Source organism: Microcaecilia unicolor, chromosome 1 (genome assembly GCF_901765095.1).
Source record: "Microcaecilia unicolor chromosome 1, aMicUni1.1, whole genome shotgun sequence".
Lineage (NCBI taxonomy): Eukaryota > Metazoa > Chordata > Amphibia > Gymnophiona > Siphonopidae > Microcaecilia > Microcaecilia unicolor.
This window is the reverse complement of record NC_044031.1, coordinates 233650746-233671950: the sequence shown is the minus strand read 5'-3', so window position 1 is coordinate 233671950 and position 21205 is coordinate 233650746. Positions and strand designations below refer to the sequence as shown.

At 42.6% G+C, this 21205-nt stretch overlaps 1 protein-coding gene across 4 annotated transcripts in view; it reads right to left on the bottom strand.

Moving 5' to 3' along the window:
* Positions 1-604: 604 nt before the first annotated feature.
* The window catches only part of LOC115471036 (poly(rC)-binding protein 3-like), a 1141923-nt gene continuing 1121322 nt past the window's right edge, over positions 605-21205 (bottom strand). For all 4 annotated transcript variants that reach the window (XM_030204708.1, XM_030204727.1, XM_030204715.1 and 1 more), the window contains 2 exons: positions 5143-5312; positions 605-1929 (listed from right to left, as the gene is read on the bottom strand). In XM_030204708.1, the coding sequence (XP_030060568.1) occupies positions 1590-1929; positions 5143-5312 (510 nt within the window). In that variant the 3' untranslated portion in view covers positions 605-1589. The remainder of the gene's footprint in view (positions 1930-5142; positions 5313-21205) is intronic.

The following is a 21205-nucleotide window of genomic DNA, read 5'->3' as shown; positions in this document are numbered from 1 at the left end:
GAGCTGAAACTGTTATATTAATAGACACAGAGATATGAAATATATTGCATGTTTTCTTTATTTTTTTTTCTTCTGCAAAAATCTGTTTCAAACACTTCTGAGGCCCTGCTGCTTCACTGGGCATGTAATGAGCTCTCAAGAAACACAAAACCCCTTGCATCTGGCAATTTACCATCCCCTCCCTGGCTAAAATGCAGTGCCTGCCATGCATTGTCACTTAAATAAGATTACCACAAGGGATGGCATTTACCAATAAATGAGTTGTGTTCTGCTATGATTTCCCCTCATAATAAGATCCTCCTGCCATTATGACTCAGATGATTCCAAATTCCACATTAGTTAAACTTGTCATCTAATAGGTACCTTGCTGACTTATCCTCCAGATGCCTGCATTGATTTCTTTCCTTCACTAAACAACATGTTCTGAAGTTTAGGATGCTTCCTACTCTTTATTTCTTCTTCTTGTTAAAAAAAAAATTAAGTTTGACCTGTTCAGGTTTCAGCGCTTAGCAACCTGTATCTATTTTTATTGGTTTTTTTACTATATCCTATTTATGTATTTATGTATATTTTGCTAACATCAGTTTTAAATTTAGTTGCAGAGCCTGATTGGATGAGTACATTATATGGGTGCTGCTTCTTTGGGCTCCTTCCCTCCCCTTCCCATAAAACAGATGCCATTCATTGCATCTCAATAAAGATTCGCTTTAAAAACACCTTACTACTCAATTTATTATGCATTATTTTAACTAAGTTTTATCTAACAGCTATGCAATAAAAATGCTCTCATATTTATGAATGTTGACCTGTTAAAGAATGTATGTCAAATGTTTAAAAAACTAGATGACAAAATGTGAATGGGGAAGCAAGAAACCTGACTCACTCTGTATGTCATAAGCAGAGGAGGGAAGCGGTTGTCATTTTGCTATTTTTCCTTTCAGGGAACCTACTCCTGCTTTCAAACTCTGCAGCAAACATTTTAACAACATGTGGGATCTGCCACAAGAAAACGGTAGGTGGCACCGGCTGGCTCAAGGAGTAACTGAAGGGCCATTACCAACCCCAGGCAGTCTGGAAAGGTCGAGGCCATCCTGGATTTACTATGCGCCACCACTGTCTGCAATTCAAATTTATTTTAAAAGAATAAAAAGAAAAGAAGCAGGGGTCACATTATTCTGAAATGCTGTAAATCTAGGACTGGTCCACCCTCTTCAGTTTAACCGGGAAGCACTGGTCACCCTAACATAGCACATAAAAGGGCACTTTCCCAAATTTGTGACTAGGGGACGAATTGTTGATTGAATAAGGCCCCACTGAATGCTAATGAGCAGAACATGCCAAGTCCTTCAGTTATAACCAAATAAATTATAAACTGTTGGAACTAGTTGCTATTTTCGCATTAATAGTCATGGCAAGTGGAAGACAAATTTGAATCAGTTAACAGTTAATACTAGCAATTTAACACACAAAAAAAAAAGACTCGGAAAATTATGCCATATTGTTTCCTTCATGACTATTCATCTACCACATAATCTTGGTAGGGCTTGGGAAAACTTGCATTTTTATTAAATTTTGTTCTCACATCCCCTTCAATATGGAGCAAACTTCTGACGGTCAGATTTCTTAACCCCGCTCGTCGATGGAATTTTGGCAGTATAAGCGGGTAAATTCCCTGCGGCCCCCGCAGCATTTAGTGCCAGGAGTGGGACAGTTTTCATGCCAAGCAGACTGGAGACGGGAACGGCATAGTGGGAAGTCGGTAAAGGGGGAGGGGTACTGACGTTGGCTGCAGAGGCAGCGGCCGCTGCTGCCAGCACAGCCATAGAGGAAGGGGTGGAGGTAGGGGTGGCAGACTGAGAGAGGTTCATGTTGAGGTCAGCGGGATTCGTGATGGAAGCAGTCTGGGTGCTGACTTTAGCCATCTCTAAGCTGCAAACAAGAGAGGAATGGGAATGGGAGGTTTGGAAGGGTCAAGCAAGGGTCACAGTGGGGCACACAGGAAGGTGGGAGGGGGAGGAGGAAAGGAAGTGGGGTGAGCAAACACAAAAGGGTGGGATCAGATTGGTTGACAAAAGGAACCGACATGTGGTGGGGGGGTGGGGGGGAGGAGAGAGAAAAAGAGAGAAAAAAGGAAAAAAAATAATGAGGGTCAAAGGAGGAACATGTTATGTGTTAAAGAAGAGAAATAACAAAAGGGTTTTTCATGATCTGATGATGGAACATCACTACAGTTCTGCTGTCAACTACACTTTCTGCTATACATCAATGATAGAAATAAATCTAAGCAATATGAATAATGGCAAAAGATGGAAAAGCAAAACAAAGCTAAACAGAAAGGGAACTTAAAAATAACAGTGATGTTTACTCCCCAGCACTGAAATGTTTGCTTTAGAAAAAAGACCCCAAATAAACATTTTTTTAAATTACTTTTCTCAGCTTTCTAGTGTTTGGCACATGTTTCTGAGAGTAAGGGATTAGGTATTGAATTGCATTTGGGCGTTCAAACTAATAATATTATGTAAAGCTTATTTCATCTTATTCAGATTTGAAAAACCTGAACAGGATGTTTTGTTCCCAATATCATGTAGGATTTTCATCATGTGCAGCAAAGGTGCTTTTCACCTGTAGCACTATTTTGCCTCTGTTACATAATTTCAGCCCTGGAGATCACTTTTAGAAGAAAGGGCTTATTAAGTGGAGATATGTCATTGGGTTAGGTCTATATTCTCTTCTGAACCATTTAGGACCCCCTTTACTGAAAGGGTTTCCACCGTTTGATGAGTCCTTTTAAATACATAACCTCACTATAAGGCTGATGTACTACAATGACCATTAAAACGTGTTAATTATCTAGCATTAATAGCTCATGTTAATGACATGCAAATACATTTGTAGATAAATATCTGATGTTAAAGTTAGCGTTTTAATGCTAACGTCAATGTTCCTCTAAGCTGTACGGGAGTCCTCCACTTTCATTTCTACCAGCAGGGGGTGCTGTTTCAGTATCACATTTTCAATAGTGAGTCACTGGCAAGAAGCCGTTGAAAACACAATGTTGAAGCATCACCCCCACAGGCAGGGAAGTGGTGCAGGACTCAAGCACAGCTTAGAGGCAGGGCCGCCGAGGGGGGACAAAATTCTCCGGGCCTCCAAGGGGGGCCCGGCACTGCAGTCCCCTTCACCCGCCCCCCTCTGTCCACCACCTGGCCAGGCCCCCATGAATTAAAATCATAGCGCCTCACCTCGACCTCGCTCCGTGTTAAAGAAGCGCAGCAGTGGCAGTCTGCAGATCACCTCCCTTTGGGCCTTCCCTCCCTGTGCCCCACCACAAACAGGAGCGTGAAATCAATTAACTTTGTATGGGGAAAAGGTGAAATTAATTAACAATATGGAAATTCCCAAAGTCACTGTATCAAACAATTCAAACAATTACACTTGGACTAGTGTAATAATGTGCTCATAAGATTTCAGATCGATTAGGACTAATTGGTCTCTGAACGTCTGCTGAAAACATATGAGCACATTATTACGCTAGTCCAAGTGATGTCATATTAAAGTCATTTGAATTGCTTGATATGGTGATGATGGGAATTTACATTTTGTTAATTGATCTCACTTTTTAATTTGCAGCACTTTCATGTATAAGTTTATAAAATGGGGCACTTGAACATGGAAGCGGCACCCCTTAAACTTGGGAACTCCATGTGTAAGGGCCAGGTTCATGCTGTTCACTTTTTCGACATGCTTATTTGTAAACTGGCTGCTCCTGCTGCACGTTCCAGACATACAGGCGTACTTCTGCAAGTATTTTAGAAAAACCTCTACATCCACACTGGAATTGAGCACGTCCTGACCTGGATGTCTCATTGACAATTCTCTATTCTACATAAAATATGACCCTATGTGTGATAAATAAATATAGAAAAGTGTTAAGAACACCATGAACCAACCACCAAAGCTTGTATTTGAGTGAGTTGGAGACTTTGGGTTAAACGAAAACGAGAGGGTTGTGACTGAGGAAACTAGACAATTCCCAGGGAATAGGGGCTCATGGTTGATATTTACAAGGGGGGATATCCAAGACCTTGCCTCTCCCTTATTGTTAACTTCTAATTCACCAACCTATTGAGTACGCTTGTTATGAACTATACCTTTGGATCTTTGGCTGAACATATCTCTGCCTACAATGAACTGGCATTTATATAAGCAAAGATAAGTTGTGGCACTGAAATAGTTCATGATAATTGTTATAGTTAGTGGACATTAGCCGGCTGATATTCAAAGTGAGTTAACCGGCTGGGAATGGCTGCCGACCAGTTAACTGGCTTGTCTGCGGCTATCCGGCCATTTTCAGCAGTAATTAACTGGTTACTTAGGTGCTGAAAATGACGGATTAGTGCCAAAGTGGAAACTGGCTATGTCATGGGCATTCCAGGAGGGTTTCAAGGGCGGAGTCCGGTTAGCTCCCAATATTCAGAGCTAACCAGCCATGTTTAGCGCATAAATAGGAGTGGATAAATAAATAACCCCCCCTAATGCTAAAGCAGTAATTTTTAGTTGTTTAGTCGCATATGCAGTTTATAAGCAGAGGTTTGCAGATCTGGTTGTTGAGAGCTTCTGGTTTCAGGCTATCCTAGAGCAGGGGTGGGCAACCTGCGGCCCACCATTGAATTTTATGCGGCCCCTGAGACCATGGGAAGTGTACACAGAAAACATCATGAATCAGAATTTTGGTGATTTTAAATACTGTATTTCACAACTGTTTTCAAAATAGCCACTCTGGCAGTTTGTTTCCACGTTTTGAGTTAAAGTTTTATTTATTTATCATAGAAAATCCATAGAGCTCTGTGCACTTCTGGTTCCAACATTAAGTAATATTGCGGCTGCTGTCATTCATGCGGCCCTCTCTGTATAAAGGTTGCCCTCCTCTGTCCTAGAGAAATATTTGATGTCCTACATTTGCAAACTCCCCCTCCTCTATGAGTCAGCATATTTTGGTTGTCCCAAAAACCCAAGGTTCTCAAGGACCGATCTGGGAAGCACTGGACTGTAAGAGAGAAATGATACTTTTGGCAGCCATTTATTGAGGAAGACATGTTATGGGTCACTTATAGGCTTCTAGCACTTACAAAGCCAACTTACCTTGCATTAATCAGGTACTGTGCTAAGCTGATGTTTGCAGGGGATCCTGTGATTGTGACCTGCCGTTCTCCAGAGCCTTCTGTGGCATTAGCAATTTTGATTTGCGCTCCTGACATCTGCCTGATTTCATTTATCTTACTGCCTTGTCTGCCAATAATGCAACCTATTAACTGCGGTGGGACAAAGACTGAAGTTAGTGTCAAACACAAACAACAGCAGTCATAAAGAAAAGGAAAGTCATGGGAGCCAATCAAAATCAGGGCAGGATTAAAGCATGGGCAAACTAGGCACATGCCTAGGGCCCAAATGTTTAGGGAAGGCCCTCTCAGATATACCAATTCAATGCCTCCCAAGGCAGACTTTTGCCCTGATGAGTCAACTGGTGGCAGAAAGAAAGTTCCTATATATACCTGTGTGTGTGTGTGTGTTTGTGTAAAGGGGGAGGGGGGAAACACGAGGAGGGGGAGGGCAATCAGAGTCTTTACTGCCCATATGGTCTATCTATTGCATTGTCTTCTAGTCAGCAGAAGGAATTGGTGCTTTCCCTTTACAGTCAGAACCCCACAGGGCCCCGTTTTTGGGAGTTTTAAAAAGTATTTGTATTACAATGAGGGATGTAATACACTTGCTTACCTAGGGTCCAGCAAATGGTTAATCCTGCCCTGATCAAAATATACATATCAGAGCCTCTGGCTACAGCACAAAACCAAGCATGCTATAGGGAGACTTGGAACACCTCACTTGTCTTGGCTATGACCCAGGGGCAGCAGAATACCTTCATGTTTTGGGGGAGGGCCAAAGTTCCATTCCTATCTTACCTACAGCTCCCTGTCCCCTTCTCACAGGCCCAGGATTAGATCTCTTCTCTAACCTCTATCCTCAGTCCCTGTATTATTTCTGAGCCCCCCTTTCCTATCCCAGCCTCAGACTACTCTCCCAACTCTAGCACCAGACCCCCTTCTGCCACTCCCACCAGCTGCCAGTTTAAGCCCTCTTTACGATCCCCAGCCTTGCATCAGCCCCCAGCCCCCTTCTCCTAGCCTGTCCCTACATCAGACTCATCTCCAAACCCCAGCCTCCTTATCCCTCTGCCCCACGTCGGTCTCCTATCCATGCATCAGACCCATCTCCCCTCGCTCATGGTCTAATATCCCCCCTTCCCTCCCCCATTGTCTAGTGTCCCCCTCTCTCCCCTTCCCCATCTGTGGTCTATTAACTCCTGCTCCCTCTATCCCCATGGTCCAGTTTCTTCCCCTTTCTTCCCTTTCCACCCAGTGGTCCAGGTTCTTCCCCTCTCTTTTTTTCCCTTTTCGTACTCCAGGCATCGTCTCCTCTTCCACATTTCCCTCAAACCTTGGTCCCCTGTCACAGCTCCTCTAGCACAGCTGCGGCAGCATTAGCAACAGCAGGAGCAGTTAAGGGACCATGAAGTCCTTGCATTTAGGTGCTCTGCCGGCCCTCCTCCCTGTGACGCACACTTCGTGCTGCCATGGGGATTGGCCTGTAAGAACTCCTGAATGCTAAGCCTCCATGGCCCCTTAACTGGTCCTTTAATTGCTAACATTGTTGCTGCCATGCTGGAGCAGCTATGGCAGGGAATGATGTTTGAGGAAAACAGAAAGGAGGGGAAGATGCTTGGACCACATGGGCAAGAAAGAGGTTCTAATTCTCACTTCTATGCCTACAGCTGTTTTTTTTTTGAGGGTGGGGGACACCTGTGCTCTGCAGATAAGAGAAGGGTGCAGCTGGCGGCAAAAGTTTGGTGGGGCTAGGACCTCTGTGGCTCTCCCACATTCCAAAACCTTTGCTATGACCTCCAGCTCTGTGTTATGCTCTACCTTTCAATTTTTTTTCAGATTTGCTATTGGCCATGCATTATGTTGTAACAAGATAGCATCCACATTAACATGGCCCTCCAGGGCAATGGAGAAAATGACAGTTTATCACTTGAAATGTAGGCTTAGAAAGACAAGATCTGTTTCAGCTTTCAGTCAAAAAGAAGTCATGTTTGTGAGATATCTTCCTAATGTAGTATATCATTCCAGGGCATTTTATAAAGTCCATTTTCCAGATTCACTCTTTTTCTCTGCAAGCTGGTGGAGCAGGAAAATGAGCCTGGGAGTAGACTAGTGTTTAGGGCTGACAGCCAGGGAAGCCCAGTTCAAATCCTCCTGGTGCTCATTGTGATCTTGAGCAAGTTACTTAACACTCTAGTACTTCAGGTATAAACTTAAGGGTCGATATTTAAAAGAGTTTAATTGGGAAGAAGAGGCTCCTTCCCGGTTGAACTCCTCTGAGCTGGCCATTCTCAGATATTCATGGCACTTAAACAGATAAAGCCACTGAATATCTCCTCTGACTGCCAAAGCACTAACTTCAGGATTCTATATACAGCGCCTTAATTTCCACGCCAAAATCAATGCGTAACTAGCTAATCAGCACTGTTAATTGGATGTTAACAAGCAATTATCAGCACTAATTGGCATTACAATTTATGAGCACAACTGGCTAAGCATATTCTGTAACATAGTGCAAGTAAATTCTAAGTCGCATAGTTGAAAAGGGGGCATGGCTATGGGTAGAGCATGGGTGTTTCTAAAATCTATATGCGCTGTTATAGAATACACCCGCTCTGTGCCTAATTTAGGTTTGGGATTTACACCATCCAGCTTATTTTCGAAAGAGACGGACGCCCATCTTCCGACACAAATCGGGAGATGGACGTCCATCTCAAAAACAGGTATAATTGAAAGCTGAATTTGGACGGCCCCAACTGCTTTCTGTCACGGGGATGGGCGAAATTCTTGGGGGCATAGCCGAATGGTAGCGAAGGCGGGGCAGGGGCGTTCCAGGGCGTGGTTAACAGATGGACCTCCGCGCCTGATAATGGAAAGAAGCAAGACATCCCCGAAGAGCATTTAGTCCACACAAAGTTGGTCCTGTTTTTTTCACGACCAAGCTTCCAAAAAGTGCCCAAACTGACCAGATGACCACCGGAGGGAATCGGGGATGATCTCCCCTGTCTCCCCCAGTAGTCACTAACCCCCTCCTACCCTAAAAAACAAACTGTTTAAATATTTTTTCCAGCCTCTATGTCAGCCTCAAATACCATACCTAGCTCCATGACAGCAGTATGCAGGTCCCCCCAGCAATTTTAGTTTAGTTGGTGCTGCGCGGGACCCATGCAGAGAGCAAAAATCGGAAGAAAAAAAAACATGCAAGTTCAGTCAGGGACGTCCAAAAAAAAAAAACATGCAAGTGCAGTCAGGGACATCCAAATTAAAACAATAGTAACAGGGGGATTTAAACCAGCCACCTTCTGATTACAAGACTTGTGCTCTAACCACTGCACCACTTATTCAGTAGCTTAAACAATCCTTCCCTTTCCATGAAGTCCCTCCAAGTTTCTGTCAGCCAATCACAGCTCATTTACCTGACATCGGTGTCAGCTAAATGAACTGTGATTGGCTGACAGAAACTTGGAGGGACTTAATGGAAAGGGAAGGAGTCTAGGCAGCTGAATAAGTGGTGCAGTGGTTAGAGCACAGGTCTTGTAATCAGTAGGTGGCTGATTCAAATCCCACTATTACTATTGTTTTAATTTGGACGTCCCTGACTTCACTTGCATGTTTTTTTTTCTTCTGATTTTTGCTCCCTGCATGGGTCCCGGGCAGCACCAACTAAACTAAAATTGCTCCGGGAACCTGCATACTGCTGTCATGGAGCTAGGTATGATATTTGAGGCTGGCATAGAGGCATCTCAGGGGGACCAGTGCACTACGAATGCTGGCCCCTCCCACGACCAAATGGCTTGGATTAGGTCCATTTTTGAGATGGCCGGCAGCGGTTTCGATTATCGCTGAAAACCGCGGACGGCCATCTCTAGGTCCAGCGATCTCACCATTTGTGTCGTCTATCTCTAGAGTCGACACAAATGATGGGATTTCAGCGGGCCGAACCGTATAATCGAAACCGAAGATGGACGGCCATCTCGTTTCGATTTTACGGTTCATTCCGCCTCTTCGCGGAGCCGTCTCCGGAGATGGACGTTTTTACACATGGGCGTTCGCGTTCGATTATGCCCCTCCATGTATAACATGGTGTAAGTGGCCATGACTACATTTGGTCGTGTGGAGAGGTGATTGGCGTTATTCTATATACCGCATGGAAATTTAAGTGTATTCTATAAAACTTAGGTGTACTTTACAGAATACACCTAGGCCTACTTTTTTCCTGCGTGGAATTTTCAGGCGCTATATAATGATTAGGGGTGATCCAGGACGGAGCATGGGCAGAGCCAGCATTTAACCAGATAGCGGCAAAATTCAGTCCATTAACTGGTGGGAGTGAGCGGGTGAACTTAAGACAGCTGAAAGGCTAGCTTAACTTTATCCGCCAAGGTATCCTTGCACCAATCTGAATATTGGCTGGTATGCGGTTAGCCTCCAGGTTGCCACACTAACCCAGAGGCCAGACATGCCCTGGCATTGAATATCTAAGGTTAATTCAGTCCGTGACTGTAAGCAGCTTACCTCAGCGGGCTGCATATCGACCCCTTGGATTGTAAGCCTTCCAGCGATATACCTAGTGTAGCTGAATGTAACTCACCTTGAGCTACTGTTGAAAAAGGTATGAGCTAAATCTAAATAGATAAATAAAAGCAGGGTCATATGGTCCATTTTTCCATTTGGAATTAGTCAGTACTGAATTGCTGTGTTTCCAGACCATCTTAAATTGGCTGGCATTTCAAATTTATGACAAGTGAGATCGGGAGAAGGGGAAGCTCAGGCACCACAGGTCTTTATTCACAGCCACTGTAGGCGAAGAGGGAGACATTCTCCCTCCAAACATTGCTAAAACCAACCACCGGCACTTCTTCAATTTAAATACTTGTCTTGACGTGACGTAGGTTTAGTACTGTTTGGGACTGAAGGAGTTGGGTGGATAAACCCGCCTGGTTGGCTTCTGTTCTCTTGAAAATGCTATTTCGGTGAAACATGGTTCCGAGTTGGGAACAGGAAAGCTGTCTCTAAAGTTCAGAAGACTTCACTTTGCACCCGCTGAAGTCGATTCTAAGAGGACATATAATTTGGATATAAAATCTATCTACATTGGCACCCCTGAGTTCATCGCACTCATTCATCTACAAATGCACCTGCCTTGCCACCATTTTCAAGCTAAGTGATGTAAAAACTGGAGTGTTATAATACATATATATTGAGAAGATAAGTGTGAACATATGGTAGGTAGGGAGGGCAGTGCAGTGATGTACAATTGATGAGTGCCTAAGGTGTTTCTATAGGTATGTACCTCCAGTAAAAGGCACAACATCACTGAAATACTGAGCACCAAAATATCAATTAAAAAAATAATTAATAATAAAGAAAGTAATACGTATTTGTTAAAATTCTGGTTTAAATAGTGTATGAAAAGTTAAAATTTAATGCCAAGAAGTGCAGAACAATGCACCTGGGGTGCAGAAACACAAAAAAGATGTACCAGATAGGATGGGAGAGACTGGGCGATGGTGTCAAGATCTCAAAGATGATAAAACAGTGCAACAAAGCAGTGGCAGATGCAAGGCTGCGTGGCGAGGGGTTTAACCAGAAGAAAGGAGATGTTGATGCCCCTATACAAGTCATTGGTGAGGCCCCAATTGGAGTATTGTGTTCAGTTTTGGAGGCCTTATCTTGCTAAAGATGTGAAAAGACTTGAAGCGGTTCAGAGAAAAGCAATGAAAATGGGAGGGAGTTCAGGCAGCAAGACGTACATGGAGAGACTTGCTGACCTAAATATGTATATCCTGGAAGAAAGGAGAACCAGGGGCTATATGATACAAATATCTGAAAGGTATTAATCCGCAAACAAACCTTTTCTAGAGATGGGAAGATGGTAAAAAAGATTAGGTAGAAAAACTGGTGTTGGGCTGACTTCTACGGTCTGTGCCCTGATGAAAGCTGAGTAGATTTGGATGAGCTGGAGTGGAGCTTTTCGGGTACTTTGACAACAACTTTAGAAATTTTAGAACAAGGCCAGTGCCGGGCAGACTTCTACGGTCTATGCCCTAAAATTGGCAAGGATAAATCAAGAACAGGTAAACATACCATATATAATGAGTTTATATTGTTGGGCAGACTGGATGGACCATACAGGACTTTATCTGCTGCCATTTACTTTATTACTATGTTACTTAGCTTCATTAGCCATGGATATTAATTGTTGATGCCTGGACATATGGGGTTAAATCTGCCCATATGTCACGTTCTCCAAAACAGGAACTAGGTTAGTGAGCCCTTGGGCCACTGCCGAGGAGCGGCAGTGGCAGGCAAAACCACCCCACACCAGGAACAAGTCAGAACTTAGATAGAAACAGCAAGACTTCACCTGCACTAGCCACCCTTCCCCAGGAGTTGGGACCCTGGCTGCAGGCGGCCGACAGGACTTACAGGACAGGGCAGGAACTGGAAGCTGCAAGCAGCCACTAAAACAAGGAACAAACACTGACAAACACGAGACAGAACTGAAAGCTGCCAGGCAGCCACTGAACAAGAAACACAGACAAACAAAAATTAAACACAAAAGACAGACAAGGAACAAGTCTAGGAAACAAACAATAACCCTAAGCTAAACTACACACAGACTAACTAGCATCAGACAAGGAACTAGAATAAAAACCAAGCTAGGCAGAAGTGCAAAAAGCACCAACAAACCAGGGCCTTAGGCAATGCAAAGGCAAAGCAGAGAGTTTCCAAATGGCTAATAAGCCCAGCAGCAGCTGAGATTCAGATGCAGTAATCACAAGGCAGCTATGGGTGCTGTGCAGGCTCAAACAAGCCAAGCAAGTCTGGCAGGCCGGAAGATCCGGACTGGACTGGGCTGAAGTCTGGAACAGGAAACAGCACACAGACAATCCAATGCAGCCACCAGGTCTGGCCACCAGAGGGCAAGAGGAACACAAACCAAAACACAGGCAGAAAGCATACTGAAGCACAGAGAGGCTTAACACACACAGGTGCAGTATAGTAGAGTAATCAGAGCCATGCTGGAAGCAGCCAGCACACAGAGACAGAGACAGAACTAACTCAGAAAGAACAGACAGAAGCCAGCTCAGAAGCTGACCGCCGGAAATAAGATGAGCCTGAGAGGGGGTCACAACCACAATCGTGACACCATAGCAGTCAGTGTTGAAAAACCACTGACTGACGCGGGCTGAATTTCAGCTGGATAAATATTTAGAATACTAATATTTATAAGCATATGTTCATACCTAAGTGTGGGGAAACATAAAGCACAAGGAACCTTCTGAATGGGGTGTGTCAGGAAATGCTTATGTAGTACCCAACACAGGCTGTGTTTTGGCATATATTTATCAGGAAGGGGCTCTCAGTTTTTGTTCATATTTCTTCAAACACCTACAGCAGTTGAACACACAGCCATAATCATGTTCTGTTGTAGATTCTCCAAAATGACAGGAGGCCCTTTGTTCTGATTTTCTTATTCTTTTGTAGTACACAAATAGCCAGACACTGGGGTAAGAGTAGAATCATCCGAAACTGCTTTTTTATTTCTTGACTTTTTTCATCTAGCACTTTTCTTTTGAGCGCTTGAGAGGATGTTGCACTAAATGAAGGGCCTGGTGCTGGCTGCTTGACACCTTTTAACTCTGCTACTTTCTCGTTATGCTGTTTGCCAAGAGTATGTGTAGGCCACAATAATTCACTCTTAATTGGTATGTTGCACAGTGGGATAGTTACAACAGAACATGATTTTGGCTGTGTGTGCAACTGCAGTTGGGTTTTGAAGAAATATGAACAGGGACCGAGATGCAGGCATCTCACTGATGCAGGCATTTGCTGAAACACGGCCCATGTTGGGTACTACATGAATAAACATTTTCTGACGCATTCAATTCAGAAAGCTCCTTGTGCTTTTTGTTTCTCTTTTTCTTTCTGTGCTTTGGATTCCCTCTGTTTTGTTGGCTTATATCTAAGTTTGTAAATGCTCTTATGGCACCTAAGTGCAGTTCTGCATGCATTTACAAGGGGCATACATAGAGGCACAGCAGGGCGGAACACAGACTAAACTCCCATTTACATGCATAACTTACAGAATACTATAGGTTATGTGCATTCCTGTGACACTTACATGCATATTTTCAAAGCACTTAGCCTTCCAAAGTTCCAATTATTGCTTGGCAGTGTTGCCCAGCCTCTACTACTAATAGTCATATTTTCAAAGCACCAAAGTTCCATAGGTTTCTATGGAACTTTGGAAGGCTAAGTGCTTTGAAAATATGCCTTTTTAGTCACCCACACTTGCCCACCTCTACGGCAGGCATAACTGTGAGCACCTAAATGTTAGGCATGTAGATACCTAGTTATACTAATATTTTATAGTTTTAAGTTTCTTTATTGTTTGATACCCCTCTGAAGGGGAGGATCTTCTAAGCGGCTTACATCATAAAATCTAGATAGTCATATAGAGAAAGAAGGAGAGGAAAACTGACAATCATAGTAGAGGAAATAAATAGACATGAGAGTGCTGATCCCTCAGTCTCTAACCTTTCCTATACCCTAAAAATATGTCTGTAGGGATTATTAAGGCTGGGGTAAGCAAAATGCATTGCGAAACACGTATGTTTTTAGCTGGGTCCTGAATTTATCAAAGGATGATTCTAATCTCAGAGAGACAGGGAGGGCATTCCAGAAGGTCTGGCCACTGACACTAAAAATAGTTGTTCTGATTGAGTTGAATATAATTTGACTAAATAACACTATCATGAGTTGATTCTGGATGGAAGATATGAGTGTACGAGAAGGGGTTGAAGTATGAATAGCCAAGAGAGGTTCAAGGGGTGACCACTGTGTACACTTTATGGACGAGAGTCAGAATTTTAAATGTGATTCTATGAGTATGATCATATGTCTTGGAACTAGTCCTTCACCTATTGACCGTATAGTAAGGCATTACAGTGTTTAGGAAATTAATAACTAAGGCATGAAGCAAAGTTTGAAGAGCAGCCCGCTGGTTGAATATGTTCCTTTAGTGCTATGGTTGGTCCTATATCTAGGTGCTCTGTTATAGAATTGTCCCCTATCAGGGGAATTCTATATGTGACAACCAAAATTGTGCACCGAAATTCGGTCACTCGCACAACTTCATTGATCAACGAGCCTTTAACTAGCAATAATTGGGTGCTAACAATTATTGCAGTTAATTGGTATCAATTAATAATTGCTTGCACAACTGGCTGCATGCTATTCTTTAAGGCTTGGTGTCTAACTCTCATATTGTGTATCTCAAAAAGGGGGCAGGCCAGGAGCGTTCTGAAAAGTTTCATGTGGAATTATAGAATTTGGCCTAAGCGCCTAACTTGGGTGCACCCAAAAGTTAGGTGCAGGATCCACACCTATGAGCTATTCTATGTAAGGCGCACACCCTTTATGGAATAGCGCTTAGGGGGATTCTATATATGGTGCCTAAAAAATCCATGCAGAAAACATTTTCACCTAAGCATATTTTATAAGTGGTGCCTAGATTTAGGAGCGGTATATAGAATAGGCTTAGTTGATATCCCAGCGTCTAAAACTATGTGCATCCATTTGCACCAACAAAAACATGGCGTAAATCCTGGTACTTAGATGTAGGCACAGATGGCCATATTCTATAACTACATGCATAAATTTTGGAACACCCACGAAATGTCCATTTCCACAACCACACCCCTTTTGTCTGCATGTGTTAGAAATTAGGCGCAGTGCATTACAGAATTTGCTTAGCGTGCTGTGCATGAAAATTCTAATCATTGCCAATTAGTGCTTATTATTGCTTGTTAAGTGCTGTTATCAACACTAATTAGCTTGTTAAGTCAATTAAATTGTGCACATTGTTATAGAATCTGCCTGGATTTCAGCGCAGATCTCTAGCTGTGCTATATAGAATCTGGGAGTTAGTGCTATATTTTCGGCACCCAAATTTTGGTGCCATTTATAGAATTTCTCCCTATATATGTAATAACACTATCTATCGGATTCTATATAGCATGCCTAGAGATCTGTGCTGAAATCCAGGCATAGTCTATAACAATGTGCTTAACTTAATTGGCTTAACAAGCTAGTCAGCATTGATAACAGCACTTAACAAGCAATAATGAGCAGTAATTGGCAATAATTAGAATTTACACGCATAACTCGCTCGCTAAGCGTATTCTGTAATGAACTGCACCTACATTCTACTGTGTGCAGTTCAAAAGGGGTGTGGCTATGGGCAGTGAAATGGGCATTCCAAAATTTAGGCAAGTAGTTAAAGAATATGGCCCAGTGAGTGTAAAATCTATGTGCAAGGATTTACGCCACGTTTTTTGTTGGCGTAAATGGAGGTGCGTAGTTTTAGGCACCAGAATATCAACTAAGTGTATTCTATATATTGCGCTTAAATCTAGGTGCCGCTTGTAGAATACACTTAGGCGGAAATGTTCACCATGCGGATTTTTTAGGTACCTTATATAGAATCTGGCCTTATGTGCATAATAATATCTACAGACAGATTAGGCATTCTCAAAGTTGCGACTGGAATGGGCATTGCATTGACACAGTATTTTTATATAGAAGTATTAGGTATCTGTGCTAAGCCTTTGAGTACCAGAAACAAGACTACATCCATCCATTCCCATTGACGTCTTTCTCCCTATTTTTTTACAAAGAATATGTTTTGATACTGATTTTCAATTCTGTTTTGAAGTGTATTGGAATTTAGATTCAATTATGCTCCTTTTTCCAAATTGGAGCTCAGTATGAATTACATATGCAGGCGCTGTTGGTAGGTCTAAGCTGAGGACGCTTACACAATCTAAGTTGTATTTGAGGCAACAGAAGGAATTATAATTTCCTCAAGCTCACAAGGAATAGTGGTGAGAAAAGCTGGATTTGAACCCTGGTTTCCCTAGTTCTTAGCCTATTTCACCATCCTCTTGGCTGCTCCTCTCCAGGGAAATGTGAACAGTAGAGTCCTTTGATGTTTTGGCCTTGGGAGTCAGCATATTTTCTAAAATTGATTTCTGGTTAAAAAACCCCCAACCTAATTAGCCATTGTATAATGCCAGATCTACTAATGTGTATGTTTCAGCACATATGGCTGTAAGAAAGAATTAAAAGCTGACTCTTGTCATTGCACGCTGAAGCATGTAAAGGCATTTTTGATCTTGTACTGATTTATTTAACATTATAAATTGCAGAGAATATATTGTTTCTCGTCAATGAAGTCTTCAAAGCAATCATTCATCACATTGCCTCAGTAAGTGACTTTACTAGCTATAAGTACATAAGTAATGCCATACTGGGAAAAGACCAAGGGTCCATCGAGCCCAGCATCCTGTCCACGACAGCGGCCAATCCAGGCCAAGGGCACCTGGCAAGCTTCCCAACGTACAAACATTCTATACATGTTATTCCCGGAATTGTGGATTTTTCCCAAGTCCATTTAGTAGCGGTTTATGGACTTGTCCTTTAGGAAACCGTCCAACCCCTTTTAAAACTCTGCCAAGCTAACCGCCTTCACCACTTTCTCCGGCAATGAATTCCAGAGTTTAATTATACGTTGGGTGAAGAAACATTTTCTCCGATTTGTTTTAAATTTACTACACTGTAGTTTCATCGCATGCCCCCTAGTCCTAGTATTTTTGGAAAGCGTGAACAGACGCTTCATATCCACCTGTTCCACTCCACTCATTATTTTATATACTTCTATCATGTCTCCCCTCAGCCGTCTCTTCTCCAAGCTGAATAGCCCTAACCTCCTTAATCTTTCTTCATAGGGAAGTCATCCCATCCCTGCTATCATTTTAGTCGCCCTTCGCTGCACCTTTTCCAATTCTACTATATCTTTCTTGAGATGCGGCAACCAGAATTGAACACAATACTCAAGGTGCGGTCGCACCATGGAGCGATACAATGGCATTATAACATCCTCACATCTGTTTTCCATACCTTTCCTAATAATACGCAACATTCTATTCGCTTTCCTAGCCGCAGCAGCACACTGAGCAGAAGGTTTCAGCGTATTATCGACGACGACACCCAGATCCCTTTCTTGGTCCGTAACTCCTAACGTGGAACCTTGCATGACGTAGCTATAATTCGGGTTCTTTTTTCCCACATGCATCACTTTGCATGAATAAAAGAGAAGTGTAGGCTTCAATGGCGGAAAAAGATCACAGTTTGGCCATTTTAATACCCTCCAACATATGGAATGTTATATATAGTTTAGATTTAGCTCATACCTTTTCATTGGTAGGTTCAGTTGAGCTACATTGCATACAGTAAGCATGTTCTATTCCCAGGGGGCTTACAGTCAAATACCCTCATGCAATAACACCCAGTTAAAAATCATTTTTACATCTTTAACACAGGTTTTTACAACTTAGGTGTTAATTTTTTAAACCTTCAAATCTAATAAGCTATTACATGGAAAAAGTTGTGAAATAAAATGCCATGATAAAGCAGTAGTAAAGCTAAAAACTCACCCTGAATTAGAGGTAATCTAAGTACATTTAAAGCTAACTATACCTCTGATTTAACATTGGAGGTTCTGTGGTCCAGAGATCCCCTGTCTTTGGACTCCCATCTGCAGGGTACCCCGGATCAGGGCACCCTAAACCAAAAGAACCTTTTTTGCTTATCTTATGCAATCTGCTCTTCTGTCTCTACGGAGAAGCCATTGCATGCTTCACCTCACAAATATACCCTCTTTGAGCTTTATATCATGACTGCATATTCTAAAACGAGGCTTCCTGTACCTCTACTAGTGAATCCATAGCCATTCAAGTTTTCAGGATACTTACTTTGGATATGCAATAAATAAATTTGAATTTAGATGTCATATCGAAAAAGCCCTTCCACGTAACTTTGTAAGTCTAAGTGCTTTGAAAATATACCTCATTGTAAGCTATGTAACTTTGTAATTCTGTGTGCTTTGAAAATGTGCCTCCTAGTATCTCATCTTGTGCATTATTTATAGCTTTGTGATATCTGAATGGCTCTGTCATATTCCCTTTATTTCCTTATACAGGTACTTATTTAGGGGCCTTTTAAAAAGCTGCGGTAAACACTGACGTGTGCCCAGCGGTAGAAAATATTTTCTGTTTTCTATTTTCTACCGAGGGGTGCTTACCCGGTAGTAATTGGCAGTTGGCACACATTGGACACTTACCACCTAGTTAGCACATGAGACCTTACCGCTGTCAATGGTTAGCGTTAAAGATTTCAGGCCGAAAATGGATGAGCGCTGGTTTTCATTGTACCGCATGTCCATTTTCTGGCACAATAAAAAAAATCCCCTTTTTCAGACACGCTCAGGAAATGGACCAATGCACGTCCAAAATACGTACCTACACCAGCTTAGGCCACTTTTGGTTTTGCCTTAGTAAAAGGGCCCAAAGGGCCCCCTTAGTTTCTTAAGGTTTATCTGCTAAGGATTTTTGTACACATCCTGCACCATTTGACTAGATCTTCTCTGGGTTGCATCTGCTGTGCTTATATCCTTTCAAAGGTATGTTTTCCAGACTTCAGCACAACACAACAGATGAGATCGCACCAGCGACCTGTACAAAGCCATTTTCACTTTCCTTTTTCTGCTGGTTATGCCTCTCCTTATACACGCAAGCATTCCATTGGTTTTAGCCTCTGCCTTGTCATACCATTTTGCCACATTGAGACTATCAGCTATATAGCATTCTCCCTTAGATTTCTGCATAGGTGCCATAACTAGTGCCTGTAATAGGTGCTCTGTTATAGAAGTTTCATGTATGCACTAATTCCAGCATTAATCGCATAGTATGGGATGGGTTATTCATAGGGGCCCTATTACAGAGAGGTGGTAAGCCCTACATGGTATCGCCACATGTGTCCCGGTTACTGCCAGGTTAGTGCAGCAGCCCTTATCACCAGCTCAGTGGGTGGTGGTAAGGGCTCCCCTGTCGCATGGCCACACAGTAAGAGTTCTCTTACCGCGTGGCCACACAGTAAGAGTTCTCTTACCGCGTGGCCATGTGTGTCTGGGGGCGTTTTACCCGCTGTGGTAAAAAGGGCCCTGGCACACGGGAAAAACGGATCCTGCTGCTAGTGCAGGGCCCTTTTTCCCCCAGCATGGAAAAAGGACCTCATAGTATCTTAACATGTGTTAACTGTTAACGTGGCAGATAATGTGCAGGAGTTCGTGCTGTTAAGTTCATCCACATTGTCTGCAATGCAGTTAACGCACAGTAGTATATTGTCTTTCTTTGCATTCGTTTTATAGGAAGGTGCTGGGCATGTCCCCAACAGTTAATGCAGGGGCTCTGCAGTCACTGTGTGGTAATTTGTACAATTGCTGCACAGTAACTGGAAAACTGTACTGCATGTTAGTTTAAAGGGCCCTATATGCCCTTACTAACTCATGTGAATATATCCAGCCTTAATTTTATACCTTAGCCCACAAAGGATGAAATGACTTGCCTAAAATCACAAGAAACATCAGTGGGAAAAGCAAGGTTTGAATTCTAGGTTCCAATGGTTCCCAACCTGCTGCTGTAACCACTGTGATACCCCTTCACAGTAGATCATGCTAGAGAGCTTGAGCAATCTTGGATTTATTGAAGCTGTTCTGAAATGGTTTAAAGGATTTTTGTTAACTAGAAGATGTATTTTTGTTAAATAGAAGATACCCACTTTATAATAGTAGGAGGAAAAGACCTCAGTAGTCAAAGGCAGACCGTGCATGACTATTTTTGGAAGACAATTTCAATGTTTTTTGACCGATTACAATTTTAAGTGGTTGTACTTAAGATTTATGCTTTAGCATTATCTGTATCCGTCTTTATGAGGTCTTTTCCTCCATGTTTTTAAATATTGCCAATTTATGAGAGCTTCCTGAATTTCTCTAAAACTCACCATTTTTCTCTTTAGGTTTAGACTGTTTCTAATATGGTGAAATTGATCTAACTGGGTTTGTTGTTGTATCTTCTGGTAGCTCCATCCCAGGTTTACACTCCAATGCTCCATAAAGAAATGAAACTGTAGGACTAGATAAAGAGGGATTTCACCATTTCCACAATTTTGCTCTGTCCCTTGTGTGTCTCTCTCTTTCTGTGCTTGTGGTATGTATGCGCGTGTGTTTCTGTGCTTGTGGTGGGTGGGTATGTGCGTCTGTGGGCCAAGTGTATATGTACATATTGGCTCTGTGTTTATCTGTGACCAGGAGAATACAGAAGAGGGGAGGGGTGGTTTGAAATCAGGAATTCAATACCGTCTATATTTCATTGTATCAAACTTTTTATGCTCCAGAAGCAGGATCTGCATTACCCATAGAAATGCATTGGGCTGTTTTTGTTTCTTTTGTGTGTGTGTGTGTGTGACTTAATTCTTTCTGAATCACTGGCCTGATCTGGCCTATTTTCAAACTTAATGGGCCCAATGTGCAGCCGGTGGCGGGCAGTGTAACATAGTAAGCAATGGCAGATAAAGATATGAATGGTCCATCCAGTCTGCCCAACAGTCTCATTCATTCTCAATTCTAGACTGAATCAACAATGAATGTGATATTATGTACTTGATCATGGTCTTTCTTTGTTGTTTCAGGGACATAGACCATAGAAGTCTGCCTGGCTCTATCCTTATGTTCCAACTACAGGTGTTGCCGTCAAAGCCCATTTTAATCCATCTTGTCATTTGCGGGACACAGACCGTAAAAGTCTGCCTAGTACCGTCCTTACGTTCCAAATTATTGGAGTTTCTGTCAAAGCTCTCTACAACTCATCCTAAGCTGGATTGCTATATGTGGGACTCAGGCCGTACAAGCCAGCCCAGCACCGGCCTTAGTTGATACAGGCAGAGTTGCCATCAAAGTACCACTTGACATGCAAACACATATGCAAACCTTTAAGCTTTGTTTTTTACACCATTCATTTTCTAACTAGAAATCCCCTGTGTTTATCCCATGCCACCTTGAACTCTGCCACAGTTCTCCTCTCCACCACCTCCCTCAGGAGGGCATTCCAGGCATCAACCACCCTCTCTGTGAAAAATAATTT